General features: G+C 55.9%; 1 protein-coding gene across 2 annotated transcripts in view; it reads left to right on the top strand.

The window, feature by feature from the left end:
* The window catches only part of RGS9 (regulator of G protein signaling 9), a 57,661-nt gene that overhangs the window by 34,848 nt on the left and 2,773 nt on the right, over positions 1-20,040 (top strand). The window contains exons 13-16 of one of the 2 annotated variants that reach the window (XM_021712451.1): positions 3,012-3,099; positions 4,522-4,660; positions 7,486-7,571; positions 10,286-10,403. In XM_021712451.1, the coding sequence (XP_021568126.1) occupies positions 3,012-3,099; positions 4,522-4,660; positions 7,486-7,571; positions 10,286-10,403 (431 nt within the window). The remainder of the gene's footprint in view (positions 1-3,011; positions 3,100-4,521; positions 4,661-7,485; positions 7,572-10,285; positions 10,404-20,040) is intronic. The other variant, XM_021712452.1, reaches the window with a different exon arrangement.

The raw sequence follows: 20,040 nt of genomic DNA, 5'->3' as shown, positions 1-20,040 counted from the left end.
CCGGGCGCTGTGGCTCAAGCCTGTAATCCCAGCACTTTGGGAGGCCAGGTGAGGAGATGGCCTGAGCCCACGGGTTCGAGAACAGCCTGGGCAACTCGGGGAGACCTCATCTCTACAGTAGATCAAAAAAATTAGCCAAGCATGGTGGCGCACACCTGTAGTTCCAGCTATTTGGAAGGGTGAGGCGTAAGGATTGCCTGAGCCCGGCAGGTCGAGGCTGCGGTGGTGGCCGTGAGCAGCCACTGAACTCCAGCCTGGGTGACAGAATGAGACTCTGACTCCAAAAACAAAACAAAAGAAAACCACAAATCAACAACCAAAACCTGTTTGCCTGGATCCAACCCCAGAGAGTTGCTTTGTAATTGGTTGGGGTCGGAATCCCTGAATCTTTGAAAACTCCCAGGATGATTCTGTGAGCCGGTGACTGAGAGCCGCTGCCTTTACTCCTGGACTGATTTCTTCAGCCTTAGCTGGGTGCTGATTTTACTGGAATGGGTGGGCCACGCTTTAGATCCCCTCTCGTGTGGGCACCTGCAGCCTCTGGACTATATTGCATGCAGAAACGTCTGGGAAACCCGAGAGCCAGACTGGAGCCAGTTTCACCAGGCTGCACACTCACTCGGCTTCACTGCCTTTGTGCAATACTGATGTTCAGGGCTCGGGTCCTTTCTCAGTCTCCAACCTTGGGCGAGCCTTGGCGCCGCCCTGCTACCTACTGCCCAAGACGCGCCGTTAGTCTGGCTGACTGCCGGACGCAGGGCATCACACTATAATATGGGTCGTTGCAAGTCCTCCCTAATCAAGCCAATTGCCATGATAGAATAAAACCCCAGAAAGATGGATGAAGGGGGCGGGCTGGCGAATAAGTGGCCATGGTGCCACCTAGTGCCAAGATGGCAAACTACATCTGAGCTTATTTCACCCACGCATTGCTTAGACCCCAGCAAAAAAGATTTCCCTGTCTTTAAAGCGTGTCCCTGGCAATCTCCTCATGACTTGGAGGCTTCAGGTATGAACAGAGCATGGAATAGTCAGTCTTCTCATTTAATTTTTTTTAAAAAGTAAATTGAAGTATCCTGATGCCACGTAATAGTCACCCTTTAAAAGTGTACAGTTTGGTGGTTTTCAGTATAATTCACTAAATTGGGCAACCATAGTCGCTATCTCATTCCAGAACATTCTCACCACCCTAGGAAGAAACCCTGAACCCATCAGAAGTCATCCCCTGCTCCTCCCCGCCCTGCACTAGCTCCCAACTCCTTCTCCTCCCTGACCCGGCCCTATGAAGCCAGGAAATCTACTTCCTATCCCTATGAGTTTGCCTGTCCTGGACATTGCTTATAAATGGAATCACACAGCACATGACCTTTTATCTTCTTTCATTTAGCACAACGTGGTCAAGGTCTGTCTGTGCTGTAGCGTGTAACAATGCTTCATTCCTTTTGAGTGACCTCGACATCACATGGATGGATGGATACACCACATTTTATTTATCCATTTACCAGTTGATGGACATTTGGGTTGCTTTGACTTTTTGGCTATTGTGAATAATACTGCTGTGAATATTTGTGTACACATTTTTGTGTTCTCATTTAATTTTTTGAGGGCAAAATATATGTAGTGTGAATTTTGCCATTCTGATCATTTTTAAGTGTACAATTTAGTAGTATTCAATACCGTCACATTGTTTTGCAACTGTCACCACTATCCATCTCCCGAGTTTTTTAAAGTCATCCCTAACTGAAACTCTGTCCCCATTAAACACCAATTCCGCCTTTTCCCCTGCCCCTGGTAACCACCATTCTACTTTCTTTGTCTGTGAGTCTGACAGCTCTAACAGCCTCTTATAAGTGGAATCATACAGTATGTGTCCTTTTGTGACTGGCTTATTTCCCTGAGCATGACATCCTTGGGGTTCATCCGTCTATAGCAGGTGCTGGACTCGTCTTCCTTTTAAGACTGAGTAATATTCCATTGTATGGACAGACCCATTTTGTTTATTCAACCCTCCATTGTCCATTGATGGGCACTTGGGAGATTTCCGCCTCTTGGCTATCGGGAAGAATTGCTCATGTAATTTTAACCCTAAGCAGTTAACCGTCTATTGCTATGGACAAGACGGTCTACACCACACTTGATGCCAGATCAGTCGCATGTCAGGTGAAAACATCACTGGCCTGTTCTCTCAGTCCAGAGAACACCTTAGAGGTCATGTTGAAGAGGAAGGACCTCTGCAGGCTGTGGGACAAATGTCAACTGGTTTAGGATTGTGCAACCTCTTCACAGAGTCTGAAACACCTGGGCACATAGAAAAAGGCCCTGTGAGAAAGGGAGGGCGTGCTCCAGTCCACCTGCCTGTGCTGCAGCCCTCCACAGTTCACAGGAATGCACACACAGGCTCTTGCTCTCCTGTTGGTGTGACGTCTTTATTTTCCAGGCAAAAGTTGCCACCTGGGGTCACTTCACTAACATAGTCACAATGCCTCCAGGTCGAGAACACCAGGGAGAAGGTGGGGGCATTGGACAAGTGGCTTTTCCTTCTGGGCCCGGAGGAGTCGTTTCCCTCCAGGCCCAGGAGATGCTCAGTGAGGAGATGCTCAGTGAGGTCCCCTGGGGGTCGGTCTGTCTGTGCAGCTGCTTGAGAAGCCCCTTGCAGGGACCTCTGTTCTGGAACGTGCTCTGCAGGGGCTGTCAAGCTGGGGTCTCCACACGTAGCCAAGCAGAAGGGGTGGAGTCCACAGGGAGTCATCAAGCAGGAGCAAAGTGCCTCAGAGTCCATATGACACCTGCCAACAGGGCTCCGGGGCCCTCCAGGACCAGCTGTGGGTGTGGCTCTTTCCCCCAGGATGTCTTGTCTGGGTCACAGTGTGCAGAGGCTTTTTCCGCAGAGTGGAGGCCCCTGGCTGGGGAGCTGCCTCTGTCCTGGCTGACCAGCGTCTCTTATTTCCCTCTTTCCTCTCCCTGCCTGTCTCCTGGCGGCTTCCATCTGCGCGCCCTCGCCTCCCGTGCAGGGGAGAACCTGGGATTCTGGGAGGCCTGCGAGGACCTGAAGTATGGGGATCAGTCCAAGGTCAAGGAGAAGGCTGAAGAGATCTACAAGTGAGGACCAGCCCCCGCGGACGATGACATGGCGTTGGTGTCAGGTGGAGGGTGGGGGGACACGGCTGCAGCTGGCCGGGCTCTCATGGCCTGGTTCCCCCGTCTGCCATGCCATAAATACCTCCCGCTGCCGAGGGAGGCTTGGGGATTCTGCTTGGGAAAGCTGTGCTTCCCCTGCTCCTTGGGGAAGGTGTGGCAGGGTCCAAGGAGCAAGTTGCCCTGATCTGCAGCCCAAAGTGGGGTGTCTTGGCCGAAGCCCTTGGTCTCCTGAGAGAGGGGGGTGCATGTGGGTGGGAGCGAGTGGGGCAGGGAAAGGGGGAAGGGGGGAGAGGGGAGAAAGACAGGAGGAGGGAGAGCGCGGGGAGAAGAGAGGGAAACGGGAGGGAGATGGGGGGAGAGGGAGAAAGGGAGCTAGAGGGAGGGAGAGAAGGAGAGAGGGCAAAAGGAGAAAGTGTGGGGGCCTGTTGGCCCCGCCCAGCGGACTTGGACCTCCTGGCACCCCTGACACACGACGCCTCCTGCTTCCAGAAGCCCACTCAGGGAGCTTCCCACCTCCCCCGTGATTTCAGCCTCCTTCCTCCCAAGCTCCCCACTGTGGAATGCTGAGTTGAGTTCCAGAATGTTTGTTTGTTATTCCTAATGATGTGGGGGACGATTCAAGATTCGATCTACAAACGGTCCTTGTGCAGAGCCAAGTTCGGGCCTGGCTTGGGTCCCCACTTCTGGTCCAAGATCAAGCACGCTTATGGATGACGTGCGCCCGACCGCCCTGCCCTGCCGCGTCCCCAGCACCTGCAGTGTCCTGCCAAAAATGTTGCATCTCAGGAGGACGGGAAAATATTGAAGCCCGCGGCCACGCACACGTGGGGGCATCGGGGGAGCTCCCAGGTAGAACTGCAGGACTCGGGAGGTGTGGTCCTGTTGGGTCTAGCCGGGGCCCTTGGCCTGGCTGCCCAGGTGATCAGAACCCCGGGTGCCTGGATTCGGGCTGCTTCCAGCTCAGCATTTGAGATTGCTCACAAAACACATCTAGGCTGAGCCAAAGGACAGCAGCGGCGCCCAGGAAGCCTGTCTGGAGGTGTCTGCCTCGTTCCGGGCTGGCCCCGGAGCCCTGGCGAACGAGGAGGGGGAAGGCGGAAAGCTGGGGCCGGGGCCTCAGCCTCTGCCAGGGCTCGGCCCCGCCCGGGCGTCCCCACCTCCTGGCCCCGCAGGCTGGGACCTCAAAGTTACACGCACTCCCAACATGGGCATGGCGGTGTTCCTGCCTCTCGGAAAAGTCACTTGACAATCCCATCACAAACTAGTGTCTCCGGGGAACAGGGGCACCCTCACCCCGGGGAGCCCTTGTGGTGTCCGTCCCGCCCTCCCCAGCGGCTGCAGACTGGGCGCGGCCACGCTTGCAGACGCCCCCTCCCTCCTCAGGCTCTTCCTGGCCCCTGGGGCCCGGCGCTGGATCAACATCGATGGCAAGACCATGGACATCACTGTGAAGGGGCTGCGGCACCCCCACCGCTACGTGCTGGACGCTGCGCAGACCCACATCTACATGCTCATGAAGAAGGTAGCCGGCCTCCCACCCGCGCCCGGGGTGTTCTTCAGAGGGGGCGGGAGGTGACACATGGCGTTGCTCTGCTGGTGAGGGCAAGCTGTTCTGCCTGGCCACTGCAGTGCTGGACCATCCTCAAGCCCCCTCTCCCAGGGCGGGGGACGCCTGCAGAAGCCACGTGTGCTCAGTGTAGCACTGACATTAGGAATGACCGCGTTATTATAACAGCTACATTCGCTGAGGCCTTCTGAGGTGCAGCCACTGCAAAGCAAGGAACTGTGCACAAAGCCTGCGAGCAGGCTTCTCCAGAACCTAGTGGCTTGCCCAGGTCTCACGGAGCTGGGGCTGGGTCACACTTGGGTCTGCCTGATCCAGGCTGAGCTCCAGCGCTCTGTGTGCACTGGTGGCAGTTCTCATGGTCCTGGCCCTAAGCAAATATCACACACAGGTTGGCTCTAAAAGAGACAAATTAGGCCGGGCGTGGCGGCTCACAACTGCAACCCCAGCTCTTTGTGAGGTCGAGGTCAGAGGATCACTTGTGGCCGGGAGTTCAAGCCCAGCCTGGACAAAATAGTAAGATTCCATTTGTACAAAAAATAATAATGATAAAAGTAACCAGGCAGGTGGTGCATGTCAATAGTCCCGGCTACTTGGGAGACTGAGCAGGAGAATCACTTGAGGCCAGGAGTTTGAGACCAGCCTGGGCAGCATACAAGACTATAAGACTTCATCTCTACCAAAAAAAAAAAAAAGCTGGGTGTGGTCCTGTTTGGAAGGCTGAGGCAGAAGAATCGCTCGAGTCCAAGAGGTCGAGGCTGCAGTGAGCTCTGATTGCGCCACTGCACTCCAGCTTGCGTGTCAGAGACAAGCCCTGACTCAAAGAAAAAGACGAATTAAGTGTAATTGTAGTAAGACCCTGTGAGGATTCAGATAGCCTTCTGGACTATTACTAAAATGTGAACATGGCGGGAATTTTCAGGGAATTGTATTTCTTTTTTTTTGAGTTGGAGTCTCACTCTGTTGCTCAGACTGGAGTGCAGTGGCCGCTCCCGGCCACCGCAGCCTCGACCTGCTGGGCTCCGGCGATCCTTCTGCCTCAGCCTTCTGAGTAGCTGGAACTACAGGCGCGCGCTACCACGCCCGGCTAGTTTTTGATTTATTGTAGAGATGAGGTCTCGCCAAGTTTCCCAGGCAGATCTCGAACCCGTGGGCTCAGGCAATTCACTCACCTCAGCCTCCCAAAGGCAGGAATTGTTTATTAAAAAAACAAAGATCACCTGAGAAAAATCAGTGCTTTTCTTAAGAATTGAAGCTCTGGGTTAGTCTTTGAGAAGTTGTCTAGCTCAGGGCTTCTTTGCTGCCAATCCTGACAAGGCCTCCTTGGGCTGCTTCAGCTTCTCGTTATGGCGGTTATTTCTTTAGAGACCTCTCTAAAACATCTCTGTAAACTTGGTGATATCATACAGGGTTCTGTAGGTGGCAAATGCTTAGTGGCTTCCCTGATTTATATTTCTCCCGCTTAGTCTTTTATTGTGTCACAAAAATATTTTTAGTTTACTTTTAAAACATGTAATAAGTTAGAATTGAGAATTTTCCCACCAAGCCAGATGAGCCAGTTTTCACAATTTTTAAAAGTCAGTGGGGTGGCTGTGTTTTTGCTACTGGAAGATTAATGGCAGGGTTTCCTTAATAATAGTCCTCTTTAATATATTTTTCCATGTTTTGATTCTTACAAATGTCATTTGTGTGCAGCCTTTTAGGGGACAGGGAGGCCAGCTTCTCGCCGGAACGGAGCAGAGCCACAGGTGGCTTAGGAAAGGAGTGGCACGTGCGCCTGTGGGACCCCGTGTCACCACGCCGTGTCTTCTCGTGGTCAATCCACCGTGACCCATGGCTCCAGAGTGCCTGTTCCCAGTTCTGTCCTAGCTCTCATTGCTTTCACTGCCACCATTTAGTCTTTTAGACCAGTACTGTGTCAACACATTTCTAAAATGTTCTTTCAAAAAATTAGCTGGGCGTGGTGGTGTGTGCCTGTGGTCTCAGCTACTCAGGAGGCCAAGTTGGAAGGATTCCTAAGCCCAGGAGGTCAAGGCTGCAATGAGCGCTCTCTCTCCCTCTGTCTCTCCCTCTCTCTGGATGTGTGTGTGTGTGTGTGTGTGTGTGTGTGTTCTCAATCCCTGGTGGTTGCAACGGGTCTTGTCCCATCTTTGTGATGACTGGCTTAGAGGCAACACATTCACGAAGCAACTTCTCCGAACGTACCCAGGCCCCAGGGATCATCCCCACAAGAGGACTCTGGGCCTTGTTTCGGTCTGAGTTTTAAATTCTCTTGCCCTTAGATCCAAAACACAGGGCAGAAAGAGTTGTCAGTGGGCATCGACCTCCTAGGGACTCATTGTCCTTGGAAGAAAGGACTGGATGGGAGAGGTCGGGTGCCTTCTTGTCTCACGCTGGCTTCATGGAACAGCTCTAAGGTGGATCTTAGTGTGTGAGGTCACCAGCAGCAGCTCTCAGACTTAAGGGTGCAGCAGCATCGCCTGGTAACTTGCTAAGACTCGGGCTGTTCCACCCCAGAGCTTCCGGTTCAGGGAGGCCTGAGAAGGGGCATTTCTGACAAATTCCTGGGTGAAGTCGATGCTTCTGGCCTGGGACGGCCCCTGGGGCCCCTGCCCTCATAGCTGTCTCGATGCCCTTCCCACCGCGACATGTTCCAGCTTGAAGGCTCACTGCAGGGTGGGGCTTGGGAGCCTCACTGCGGGGTAGGGCTTGGAAACGGCAGGCCATTCGTGTCATTGGACGCATTCCCCCTCACCATTACTGCCTTTTCCTTTTTCCACCAGGATTCTTACGCCCGCTACCTAAAATCCCCCATCTATAAGGAAATGCTGGCCAAAGCCATCGAGCCTCAGGAGACCACCAAGAGGAGGCAAGTGGAGTTGCTTATGCTTGCAGCTGCCTGCTGATTAGCGTCAGAGAAGCCAGGCTCTCTCGAGCCAGAGAGCCGGTTGACTGTTGACGTAATTGCCTGATGAAAGTTCTGGGGCCTGGGAGGTGTTGCCTAGGGGAGGAGGCCTCACTTGCTCTGTAGGGCCCTGAAGCCACATGGCAAGCCTGCCCTTGTCATTACCACCAGGAAGCCTTGTTTCCCTGACACTGGCTTGGAAGAGTTTTTTTGTGGGTTTTTTTTGTTTTTGTTTTTGAGTTGGAGTCTCACTCTGTTGCCCAGACTGGAGTGCAGTAGCTTCTGGCCACCACAGCCTCAACCTGCTGGGCTCCGGCGATCCTTCCGCTTCAGCCTTCCAAGTAGCCGGAATTACAGGCATGCTCTACCACGCCCGGCTGATTTTTTGATTTATTGTCGGGATGAGGTCTCGCTGCCCAGGCGGGTCTCGAACCCACGGGCTCAGGCAATCCACTCACCTCAGCCTCCCAAAGGCGCGGGATTTTTTATTATCAGGCCAATGATTAGCTTTCTCACAAATGGAAGCCTCTTGTTGATTTTTTAAATCTTGACACTTCTCTACCTCCAAACTGATGTATGCTCCAAGGCATTAGAGAGAATAGCAGATTGCACCCCAAGAGAAAAGGCTAGCCCTGGGGAAAATGCACTAGGTATTCTTGCTGGCTCCAGGGATCGCCTCGAGGAAGTCCAGAAGCTCGTGCTTTCCCACGCTCCTTGTCGGGGATATGGGCTATCTCAACTTGGGGGGCATTGGGGCAATGGATGAGAGTGTTCTGAGGCGTAGACTGCATTCTTTCAGGGGGAAAGCACCCTGCAGGGATTGGCTCTGTGGAAGAGAGCCAAATGATGACCTGAGCAGAGTTTTGGGACGTGGCAGAGGTTTTCCCACTGGCATCCCTGTCTCCCCGTAGCTGCTAAATGTTCCCCCGTTTGCCCGCACTGAGTCCCTTTTCAGCACCTTCGGCACTTCAAAGGGGAGTGATTGGACAAGAGCCTTTATCAGGAGGACTCAAAACAAAGACCAACTTACTGGGCATGGTGGCTCATGCCTGTAATCCCAGCACTTTGGGAGTCTGAGTGGGAGGATTGCTTGAGCCCAGGAACTGGGGACCAGCCTAGGCAACACAGCAAGACCTCGTCTTCACAAAAACCAAGAAAAATTAGCCAGGCATGGTGGCACATGCATGTAATCCCAGCCACTCAGGAGGCTGAGTCGGAGGATTGCCTGAGCCCTGGAGGTCAAGGCTGTGGTGAGTCATGACGGTGCCACTGCACTCCAGCCGGGGTGACAGTGAGACCCCAACTCAAAAACAAAAGCAAAACGAGACAAAAAAACTAGCTTGGTTTCGTTGTTGAGGATGATGGCCCTGTTACGAGAGAGAGCTGGCCTTTTTGGTGTGATCTTCTAGGTTCGCCAAGTAAGGAAGGGAGTCCCCGGGGTCTTAAGAGCTTGTCCTTCAGACCCAGAGAAAGAGCTGCCATGGCTCCAGAAGTTCTGACTGAAAGTGGTGGGGAGGGGTCATGTGTCTCTCCAGGTGTTTCATGAGCTGGGGCAGACATGCGCATGCAGCAGGCCCTTTCGTGGGCATAGCCGGGCCTTGAGGCCCGGGCAGCAGAGACCACTGGTAGGGCCTCAGCTGTGGTATGGGTTTTGCAGCCTGGGAATGTCGTCCTCACTGCTGTGAGTGAGAATGACATGTGAATGCTTCTGTCACGGGTGAGGCCCGGCCTGCGGCCACGCAGAGGCTACAGTGGGTGCCGGTTTGTTTCATTACTTGCATGCGTAAGACAACGTGTGAAAACAACTTTTCCAGGACATTTTCTACCTCATGCCAAGCCTTCCCCTTGGCTGGGCTGGTGAGAGGCAGTGTCTGGCCTTGCCTCCCGGCAGGGATCCCTGCCCCTCCCTAGGACAGACACAAGGGTTCTAGGGGCTTATGCAGACCCCAGGCCTTTGTCTGTCATTGCCGCTCAGATGCAAGTTTCCAGGCCTGAGTCGGCCCTCAGAGCAGGTGGCGCTGCTGCTGCCCACCCACTGCATTCCTGGGTTACCCAGAGCTGGGGCCTGGCTCCTGCGGCTGTATAGAGACAGTTGGACCCAGGAACCCACGTCTGGCTTCTGAAGAAGGTTCTGCCACGTGCCAAGATGCCGTAGATGAGCAGGGTGCCGCCAGCTCACCACCTCCCTGCTGGCCCCTTCCCGCTCTCCCTGTCCTTTGAGGCCCAGCCCTCCGAGACAGGCCAGCTCGCTCCTTCCTTCCCGAGCCTTGGCTTTTGGAAACAAATGCCCGACTCTCTCTCCAGGCCGGAGCCCTTGAACTTCCAGCACCTCAGCCTCCTTGTCCCCTCTCTCGTGGAGCTCTTACAGGAAGTTAAGGCAACACACTGGCTTCTAAGCATCGTAGCGGTCACATCTGGAATCTTCCCCACCCAAAGAGCCTTGCTCGTGCCTAGCCTGAAATCTGATGGCCGTTAACACTCGCGCGGGTCTCGTCCTTCAAGCAGGGGGCCCAGAGCCAAGCCGGACACAGCTCTGAGGACCCCGCTTGAGGTCTGCCAGGAAAAGGGACAGATCCAGAATCTGGACCTTCTAGCCCCGCCTCCCACCCCACAGGGCGCTGTCGGGCTGGGCACGCGGCGTCATCTCCCTCCAACCGCCAATCTGTCCTCCCTTCCAGCTCCACCCTCCCTTTCATGCGGCGTCACCTGCGCTCCAGCCCAAGCCCCGTCATCCTGCGGCAGCTGGAAGAAGAAGCCAAGGCTCGAGAGGCAGCCAACACGGTGGACATCACCCAGGTCATGAGCAGGCTGGACCGTAGGAGCCAACTGAGAAAGGAGCTGCCCCCCAAATAAATCTGCAGTTCCTGGGGGTGGGGGGCGAGCACTGCCCCCTCTCTAGCGGGAAGGCAGACCAGGGCGGGCAGGGTTAGAGTCTGGAAGGTTCCGTTCCCCATGAGCGAGGCAGTAGGGTCGTGGGTCCTCCCATATTCCTCCAACTTCCTTTGTGGGTGGGCACTTCCTGACACCACAACCCCAGGGCTTGTCCTGCTCCGGCTCCCCCAGGCACAGGGTCAGTGACGGGGTGGGGCTGGGGCGCCCTGACTCAGCTGCCGTGTGACGGCCTGTCACGTCTCAGGGAGAGCTAGTCGCGGGAAACGTGGGGAAAGTACCACCGTTTGCTTTGGAAGATGAAAGAGGAGACCTCCCTCCACCCACAAGGCACTGCCTTTTCAGGGACATTTGTCTAAAATAGCTTTAGGAAGCTCCTCATCCTCTCTCTCTAACTGAGACCTTCTTGATTCTGAAACTGTCTGAGGTCAGCTAAAAGCTCGTTGCCGGCTTCCCCTGTAGAAGCTTCCCCAGACTCCTGTGTGTCACCTTCCTGGAAAGGCCCTGCTAAGACATCTCTCCTGTTGAGTCTTTTCTTAGTCACAATTGCTTGAGGGTCAGTGGACTTTCTTCTTTCTTCTCATCCCCTTGTACATGTGGAGGAAATAAGTAGCTTGTGGGCATGAAGGACTCAGGCCTGGGGCAGAGGTGAAATGGCCCTCTGAGGCCATTTCCTTCTGGCTAAAGAGCAAAGGCACTGCTGTCTTTGTTCATGGGAAGAGGGTGGCAGACATCTGGGACATTTTTAAGATGGGTCAGGATCAAAGATAATACTCTCTAGGATAGTTCTAGATGTTGGCGCTTGTCTCTTCTGTAGATGTAGACTAGGCCATCGCTGTGGTTGGGAGGGAAGGGAGAGGACAACTCAAATTCTGACTTTGGGAGGCCCGGAAGGTCATTCTTGACATTAGGCTTCCCCCATAAGCGTGTTTAAGAATGCAAAACAGCTAGATCACAGAGGCGAGCAAGAGACACAGCAGGAATAGTCATGCAACACATTTCTTGAGCACCTACTATGTGCAAGGCTTTGGCAAATAAAATATGGTTCCCCTCTCATGGAGCTGGTAGTTTAAGGCTGACACACAGCCTTAAACTAAACAGACTAAATCAAACAGACTATCAGGTAGCTGTTAAAATCAAACAGACTATCAGGTAGCTGTTAAAATCAAACAGACTATCAGGTAGCTGTTGCTACAGAACCACCAACACAACACCAGAGTGGCATACAACCCCTGTTTACTGGGCACGTGGGTGGGGACATCTGTGTGGCTCTGTGCATCTTGGCTGGGCTCATGCGCTCTTCTGGGGCCGGCCGACGATGGCCCGAACTGAGCTGGGCCAGAGGAGCCTTCTCTGCTTCACATGTCTCTGGCCTTCCAGCGGCCTGGCCCGGCAGGATCCCGTGGGGAGGCCTGCACCGCAAGGGAGCAGGTGGAAGCACAGGGCTTCCCGGGGCCCCTTCCACGCCCGTGTATTGCCCAAGGCAGCCAGCCTGGACTCAAGGGACAGGACAACAGATTCCACCTCTTTTGCGCGAGAAGCTCCAAAGTCTCGTGGCGAGAGGCGTGGACGGCACGGAGGTGTTGAGAGCTAGTGTCCCTGCTGCAGTCAGCAACACAAACAAATATGGGATCAGCCTATTGCAGGGGCTATAAGGACACGGACGTGGTGGCTGGAAGACCAGGTGTGTGTGGATTATGCCCTCTGAGGATGCGAGAGAATCGGCCCCTGGAAACACGTGGGCCAGGCAGGGAGACCATTCCGGGCAAAGGGGTGGGCCAGGGGTGCTGCACAGGCAAAGGCCCCGAGGTGGGAGGCAGCTCAGGGGCAGCAGCGATGCCTGGCGGTGGGCCGGGGGACGCAGGGGCAGGGGTGCAGGGTGAGTGTGGAGGGGGACCAGGGCCCGGTCACTGAAGACCCGCCTGGCTGTCACAGGAGTTCACGGTCACTGGTTTCCTGTCAGCACAGCGACTCCAGCACAGAAGAAGGGTGTTGATGCTTCCTGTACTCACCAGTCATGGCCTTGCTTACACCCTGAAAGGGCCCCGAGAGACGTACGTTGTTCCTCTCTCTTTTGTAGAATGTAGGAATCCCCCAGCTCTGGAGGCCTCCCACGCAGAAACGTACGCTACTGTGGACTGAGTGACGTGACAGAGAGACTGATGTTTGCCTCGTTCACCTCTCGGAGCCCGAGGCCTGGGACCTAGCAGGTTCTGCACACACGGAGCGAATGAAATGCATGGACAAATGGAACGACCCTGGGGTTGGAGAGGGCCTCCTGGCCTGGTCCTGGTTCTGGCCCTAGCCACGTGGTCCTGAGAAAGTCATTTGACCTCTCCGGTCCTTGTTTTGCGAAATGAAGGGTTGGGACCTGATCTACATGACTCAGAACAGACTTTGCGAGTCTAAGGGGGTACTCGAACCAGGGCATCCATTTTATTTGGAGTGGGCGGAAAATTAGGTGATTTTAGAGATTTCACATGAAAATAACCATGAATATATTATGAAACAGAATGCGAAATGTACATGAATTTTTAAAGATGCAGTCGAGACATCAAAGCCGTCTTGTGCGTGGCTGTGGCAGGTTCCGGCTTTGCCCTCTGACTCCTGGGGAGCGAGCCTGCAGCTCTCCTGCTGTTGGCCTACTTTCGTGGGGAGGGTGGAGAAGCATGAGGCCGGAGTGTTCGCGTCCCTCCGAGTTACTCCGCATGCGGTGAGCTTCCACCCAAGCCAGAGGGTGGTGGCAGAGGGCAGGGCGTCAGACCCATCGTGAGTTCTTCAGGGCACAGACTGTCTTGCTCATCCTGGTTCAGCCACCCAGCATCCCGCTGGCCAAGGTCTGTGCTGCAGCCGTCTCCCACTCTCCCACAGACGACTGTGTGCTCTGTGTTGGCACGCATGGGGTCCTCCCCATGTGCTAATGGAAAACTGGTCAGTGTCAGATACACATGGTCCCACAGTCTAAAGAGAGACACATGCATGTAAACAAAGCAGGTGCTCCTTTTTTTTTTTTCCAGTCGGAGTCTCACTCCGTTGCCCAGACTGGTGTGCAGGGGCCGCCCCCGGCCACCGCAGCCTCGACCTGCTGGGCCCCGGCGATCCTTCCGCCTCAGCCTTCCGAGTAGCCGGAATTACAGGCACGCACTACCATGCCCAGCTGATTTTTTGATTTATCGTAGAGATGAGGTCTCGCTGCCCAGGCGGGTCTCGAACCCGTGGGCTCAGGCCGTCCACTCACCTCAGCCTCTTTTTTTTTTGAGTTGGCGTCTCGCTCATCGCCCAGGCTGGAGTACAGTGGCTCACAGTCTCACGGCCACCCCACCATCACCCTGCTGGGCTCCGGCCGTCCTTCTGCCTCAGCCTTCCAAGGAGCCAGAACTACAGGTGCGTGCTACCACGCCCAGCTAATATTTTGGTTTATTGTAGAGATGAGGTCTCACCACGTTGCCCGGACTGGTCTCGAGCCCGTGGGCTCAGGCAGTGCCCTCACTTCGGCCTCCCACAGTGCTGGGATGACAGGCTTGAGCCACCGCGCCGGCCTGGTGCTCCTTCGTTATTAAACAAATGGGTGACTCGGTGTCTCCACATGCTCCTTCTGAGGGAAGGCCTGTGGCAGATGGCTTCCCTGCTAGATGGCAGCAGCTGTGCCCACAGAGGTGTTCTAAAGGCCCATCTTAGGCGGAAATCGGTGGCAGGTGCAATGGCAGGTGCAAAAACGGACAGAGTGATCTCTGTCCTCTGGGGGTCGACAGAGTGCATGCATGCAAGTGGCTGTGACGTGACGCGAGACGTGACCGAGACGCAGCGGTGACGGGGACACCATGCCCAGGAGCCCAGAGATGGGACGAAGTTGTCAGGCCGGGGTGGTCGCGATGAGCTTTCTGGAGCAGGCGAGCTTGCGGTGGGGCTTGAAGGAGAGCAGGTGTCGCAGAGGGAGCCTGGGGAGCGGGCACTGAGGGCTCTTGCTGGCCCCGTGGCAGCGCCCGGCTGGATTTCAGCCCTGGCTGGCCCCTTGCTGGTGCCCCGAGCAGGGCGCAGATCGCTTAACCATCTGGTGGCTCTGGGCACAGGGGCCAAGGAACAATGCTGGAAGGGCAGGCTGGAGCGTGGACTCTTCTGGTGGCCACAGGAGCAGTGAAGGGCTTTGTCCTGAGACCACAGTTGTGCTGTAGGAAGCGGATCTGGCAGCCTTGCAGTCTGTAAGCACCACTCCCCTCTGGCTGGTGTAGACACCCCTGCCCTGCTTGCATCCTGTTCACGTCTCTGGCTGCGTGCGCTGTAATGAAGCAATCTGTTGGTGTGCATTTTCATCTTAAAACGGAGAGACAGTCTTGTGGGGCTCTGGGCCCCGAGGGCGAGACACGGCACAGGCATGCAGGTGGCTCTCTCATGTCTGCAGAGCTCCGGTACGCTGAAGGGTGAGGGGCTGAGGAGGAACACGGACTGCGAAGCTTTGCTCTGCTCTGGGGCAGGGATGTGGTGGGCTCAGAGACAAGAGGAGAGAGGCATCCTTGGGGTGCTTACGGTACACCAGGAAAGTGAATCAAGCCCGAGATTATGACCAGCTGCACTGTGGGGAAGCCATGCCACGTTTTAGGAGGGCCTGGCGGGGACCTCGAGTCTGGGGAGGGGATGGAGACTTGAGAGATCAGCAGAGGCTAAAGCAGAGGGACCCGGGACAGTTAGTTCTGTAACTTCATGCCCAGAGGCCAGCCGAATCGCCCACCCTCGAAAGCTCTTTGCAGCTCCTGAGGGACTCGGGACTTGATACATTTGGGCGGCTTCGCCATGATCTCAGCTCCAGGCATCGGCTCTTTCTACCCTTTCTCTTGCCTCCCTCTAGCTTCAGTGTTTGCCTGCGCTCTGCTCTCCGACCCTGGAATCTGCGAGGAGAGTCTCAGGCGCGGTAGTGAGGTGCCGCAGTCCCCACCCAGCTCTGAGGTCGCGTGTGTGGGAGCATCTGTGGCTGCTGCAGCACCTCCAGCAGGGGCAGCTGCTCCCGCTAACTTAGTTGCTGTGCCCCGAACCGCAGTAGCGCAGGGCCCGTGGGCCTCAACTGGCACAGCAAACAGTCCTCGTTTGGGCAATATTCATGACACGTTGTAATCCTTATGGTAGTCTCTATTATGCTATGAACTTGGACACCTCTTAATTCCTGAATGTCCTATTTTAAACAGTGTAGCAAACCTCTTTATCGGGGGTGTATATCTTAGGCTAGCATCTAAGTTATTCTGTAAGGTACTAGGATTTCCTTTGTAGAGTTCTAATTTCCAGGTCGTCTTTGAGAGACAAGTTTCCTTTTGTTGTGAGTATGAAGTCAAAATACAAAGGCCAGAGGCAAAATGTGAGTAAAACAGCTAAGACCCTGCCTGGCGCATTGTAAATTCTCAGCGAATGCGAGTTGCTGTTACCACCAGCACTGTCTTTGTGATTGGCACTTTGGCCATCATCACTGCCGTCACCATCGACGTCGTCAGTGCCGCCATCGCCATCGATACCCCCGTCGCCAGCATCCTCACCGTCACCCCCACCGTTGTCACTTTCACCACAATTGTCACCACCAGCGTCCTCACCATTACCACCAACACGCCATCATCGCCAGCACCTCGTAGCTTCGTGGTCTCGGAGTGAGCTTGTGTCTTCTTCCGTCTGTGGGTGTTGTCCCACGCGGCGACTCGCTATTCTTGTCTTGTTTAAGGCATTCCTTGGGAGGGGTATTGAAAGCATCGTTGTCTCAAACCATCTTACTTTCCTGCTCTCTCAGAAGCTTGCAGCGTGGCCCTCCTTGCCCCTCAGGGAACATCAGCGTAGATTTGAGAGGGGGAAGGTGAAGAGTTGATGTCATGTCCTCTGTCTGCAGCTGCTAGGAGAGGACTGACTCGTGACAGTATGGTGACTGATCAGTCCTAGAGTCCCGAGTTCCATGAATGAAGCAAGGGTCAGTCCTCGCTGGGAAGGTCTAGTGCCAGACTGTGTCCAGTAACTGGTAGGAGGATGTTCCCCCATGGGGCCAATGTTGCTTGTGGGCTTGTGGGGCCAGCGGAGAAGGGGAGAGGGAGGGGCCTGGAAGAGGGCTCTGCACACTGCGTGCTGCACCTGAAGGCAAACCTCTGCTCACCTCCCTGCTCCCGGAAGTGGGGTTCAGGTAGCCGCCAGGTCTCCTTTAAATTCACAGCCAGTTTCTGTGGGCAGAAGATGGGTTGCACCTCCACACACCGTCTGCTGTGCTCTCCATTCAAAAGCCTGTGGTTGTGTTCTCATGTCAGCACACCTGCTCCATTTCATGCTCCCCCTTCTTGGTTCCCTTGCACAATAAAAAAGTGGCACACAGCACGGCGACACCAAGCTCTCCTTCATTGTGTCTCTGTCGTGTTGCGTTTCCTCGCCACGTGTCTTGCATGTCACCGCTTTGCTGTCTCCCGCTGGTGGCACGGGCTGGAGGAGCTGGGTCTCCAAGCAGAGCTCCGGGCCTCTGTGGGAGCGGCCGAGGTGGGATCCATGGTTCCCTGGCGGGCTTAGCATGTCAGGACCAAGTAGGCTGATGGCGTTGGCCCAGAAGAAAGGAGCATCTCGGGCCAGGTAAGTGGTGGCCTCCCCTACCGGTCACTCATCCCAGGAAAGCGGAGGCCAGTGGAGAGTAGCGGGGAAGGAAGAGGGGCAGAGGGAGGCGGGAGGCGGAAGGGCGGCCAGGGTGGAGGGAGGGGAATGGAGATGCTCGTCCAGTCATAGCTGTATGGTCTTGGGGAAGTGGCATCACCTCTGTGAGTCTCCGTTTCCACATCTGTAGAGTAGGGTTACAGCAGATGTTTAGCACGAGTCCTAAGGAAGTGGGATTCAAGCTGATGCACCTGGGCTGTCACTCGGACACCTGTCCCTCGTGACAGAGCCGATTTCCTTGTTCTGGTGCTGGGACTCACCCTCTGGGGAAAGCTGGGCCTTGGGCGTCACACGGACCCAGCTCAGGCTCTCATTTAGCCACTGCGTCAGCCTTCTACGGCTGTGTCATGAGTGTCCAAAAGGACAGCCGTTTATGAGCTTACGGTCGTCCAGCTGAGACTTGGCTGGTGTCTTGTCTGGGATGCTGCAACAAAATACCACCAGTCAGGTGGTTTATAAGTAGCAGACACTCCCCACAGTTTGGAGGCTGGGACGTCCACGATCAAGGGACCAGCAGATCTGATGTCTGGCGAGGGCCTGCTTTCTGATTCATAGAGGGCACCTTTTGCTGTGTCCTCTCTTGGCGGAAGGACCGAGCTCGCTCTCTGGAGACTGATCCCGGTCACGAGGTGCCCCGTGACCACTCGCCTCCCAAAAGCCCATCTCCTGGTAGTGTCACCTTGGGGGCGAGGACTTCAAAATATACATTTTGTGGGGGACACAGCCTTAGACTGCAGCGGCCAGGTTCTCTGCTCAGGATCTCATGACCAGGTGTCAGCCAGTCTGACTAGGCTCTGGTCTGGAACTCCTGGGAAGAATTTTCCTCCACACTCATTCATATTGCCGGCAGGATTTGGTTCCTCGTTAGGACTGACAGCCTGTTTCCCTGGCAGCTCTCAGCTCCAGGGGGTACCAGCATCCCTTACCAGGTGGCCCCTACATCTTCAAAGCCGGCCATGGCGACGTTCTCCTCTTAAATTCCTCACACGTTGAATCTCTCTGGCCTCTGCTTCTGACTCTGGACTCGAATGCCAAGGGCTGGAGTGATAGGTCAAGCTCACCCAGACGCTCTCTCTTCGCCAAAGCTGGCGACACCTCACCACATAGCCTGGCCATGGGAGTGACCTGTGGCATCTGCAGTCCACACCACCCTCGTGGCAGGGGTGGGGATCCTGAAGCCCTCTCAGCATTCCACCCCCAGTCCCCGACTGGTCATGAGAGCCTGGGCAGGGGATGAGCCCCTCTGGCCCTCGACGTTCTGTTCTCGGAAACGGGTGGTTGTGGGTGAGGAGCATACCCAGCACGAGGCAGACACTCAGTGCGTTTAGGGGCCGTGCGCTCTCACCTGCAGGCGTCTCCCAGACCCCTGACAGGGCCCGGCTTTCCCCCACGGCTTTCCCCCACTGTTGCCTTCGTCTTTGCAGAATGTGTCCTGGGGGGAGTCGCTCCTTCCGTAAGAGGGAGGTGGCCAGCAGAGCTTCAGTGCCGAGCTCCTGAAACTTCCTGACTGAACGAGCTCGGAGTTGGTTAGGAAATGCTTTCCCTGAACTGCAACCCTAGCGATGCTTCTTCCATGGGCCTGGGGTGGGGCTGGGCCCTGCGTCTGTCACGAGCACACTAGGTGACTCTGATGCGGCCAACTGACCTGCACACTAGGACATCCGGTCAGCAGTCACCTGCATGGACTCTGGATTTCCAAGCCTGCCCCACTGGTCCCAGCGTTGTCCGTGGGCAGTGGGTTGACTCCTCACAGCATTCGTTTCCTGATCTGTGCAATGGGGGTGCTGCAGTGAGCTGCCTCGCCGAGGGGCTCTGTGGAGACACCGTCATCCACAATAATAACCTCAAGTGCAATCATGCGTGGTCACTGAGTGATGTGCTCAGCCCAGGGCCTCACCCTTGCTGGATTCTCACTGCCAACTGACTTAATTATTATTAGTAATTGGGCTTGGCTCTGCTTTGCCGGCCTGTGGGCATCTGGTCGGTGGAGCAGAACCAGGGCCCTGAACGGCTGTTGCAGAACAGAATCTCGCTTGAACTGCGGGGCAGGGGGGGCGAGAACAGAGCTGCCTCTCCCCACCCCCGGCTGGCCCCTGTGCCTCGGCCTTCTCCTGCTCTGCGAGCTGTCCTTGGCTGTGCCTGCGTGTGCCCTGCAGGCTGGGTCCCGCCCACTCAGGTGATCTGGAAACCAGGCCGCAGGCTGCAGCACGTGTGGCCTCCTGCTTGGTGCCCGGGCCAGGGGCGGGCAGAGCCCTCCGGGCACATCCGCGTGGCTGTGGCACTCTCCAGGAGGGCTATCCTTCACTGGCGTCCTCTCCCGTTCTCTCTTGGAGGCAGTGTTGGCCTGACGTCCCAGACCCCGCACGCCCTTCTCCCAGGACCGGCCCATCCCCGGTGTGGGCTCTGACTGGGCAGGGCTCAGCGGGTCTTTGGGAGGGGACAGAGCACACCTAGACCCACAGGCCCGGGGTTCTGCCAAGGAAAGAGCCACACTGGAAATTCCGAGTTTAATGTCTTTGTCTTGGTGTGGACGGAGCTCTTTCAGGCTCCTTGGGCTCCAAGGCCAGACTCACCCCTTCTGCCCATGCCCGGGGGCTAGGCCACAGAGGCCCAGGAGGCTGAAATGCCTTCCCTGTCCCCACCGGACACCTCCCGGTCAGCATTCCCCAATTCCTGCTCGCTGGGACAGCCAACCGGGCGCTAACCACTCGCCTCTCTTCCTGGCCACCCCTGCTCTGCCTGGGCACTGCCTGGGGGGGCCCAGACGCCCTAGAGAGGAGGTCAGTGTGGACACCAGGCGGGCTCAGGGCCGGCAGCGGTCGGCAAGGCGCGAGCTGTCTTCCGCCACCGGCAGTGCTCTGCGGGAGCCTCCGGAATGCCTCCGACC

This window comes from Carlito syrichta, unplaced genomic scaffold (genome assembly GCF_000164805.1).
Source record: "Carlito syrichta isolate Samal-C Ts95f unplaced genomic scaffold, Tarsius_syrichta-2.0.1 Scaffold303277, whole genome shotgun sequence".
In the NCBI taxonomy this organism is placed as follows: Eukaryota; Metazoa; Chordata; class Mammalia; order Primates; family Tarsiidae; genus Carlito; species Carlito syrichta.
This window is presented reverse-complemented; position numbering and strand designations above follow the sequence as displayed.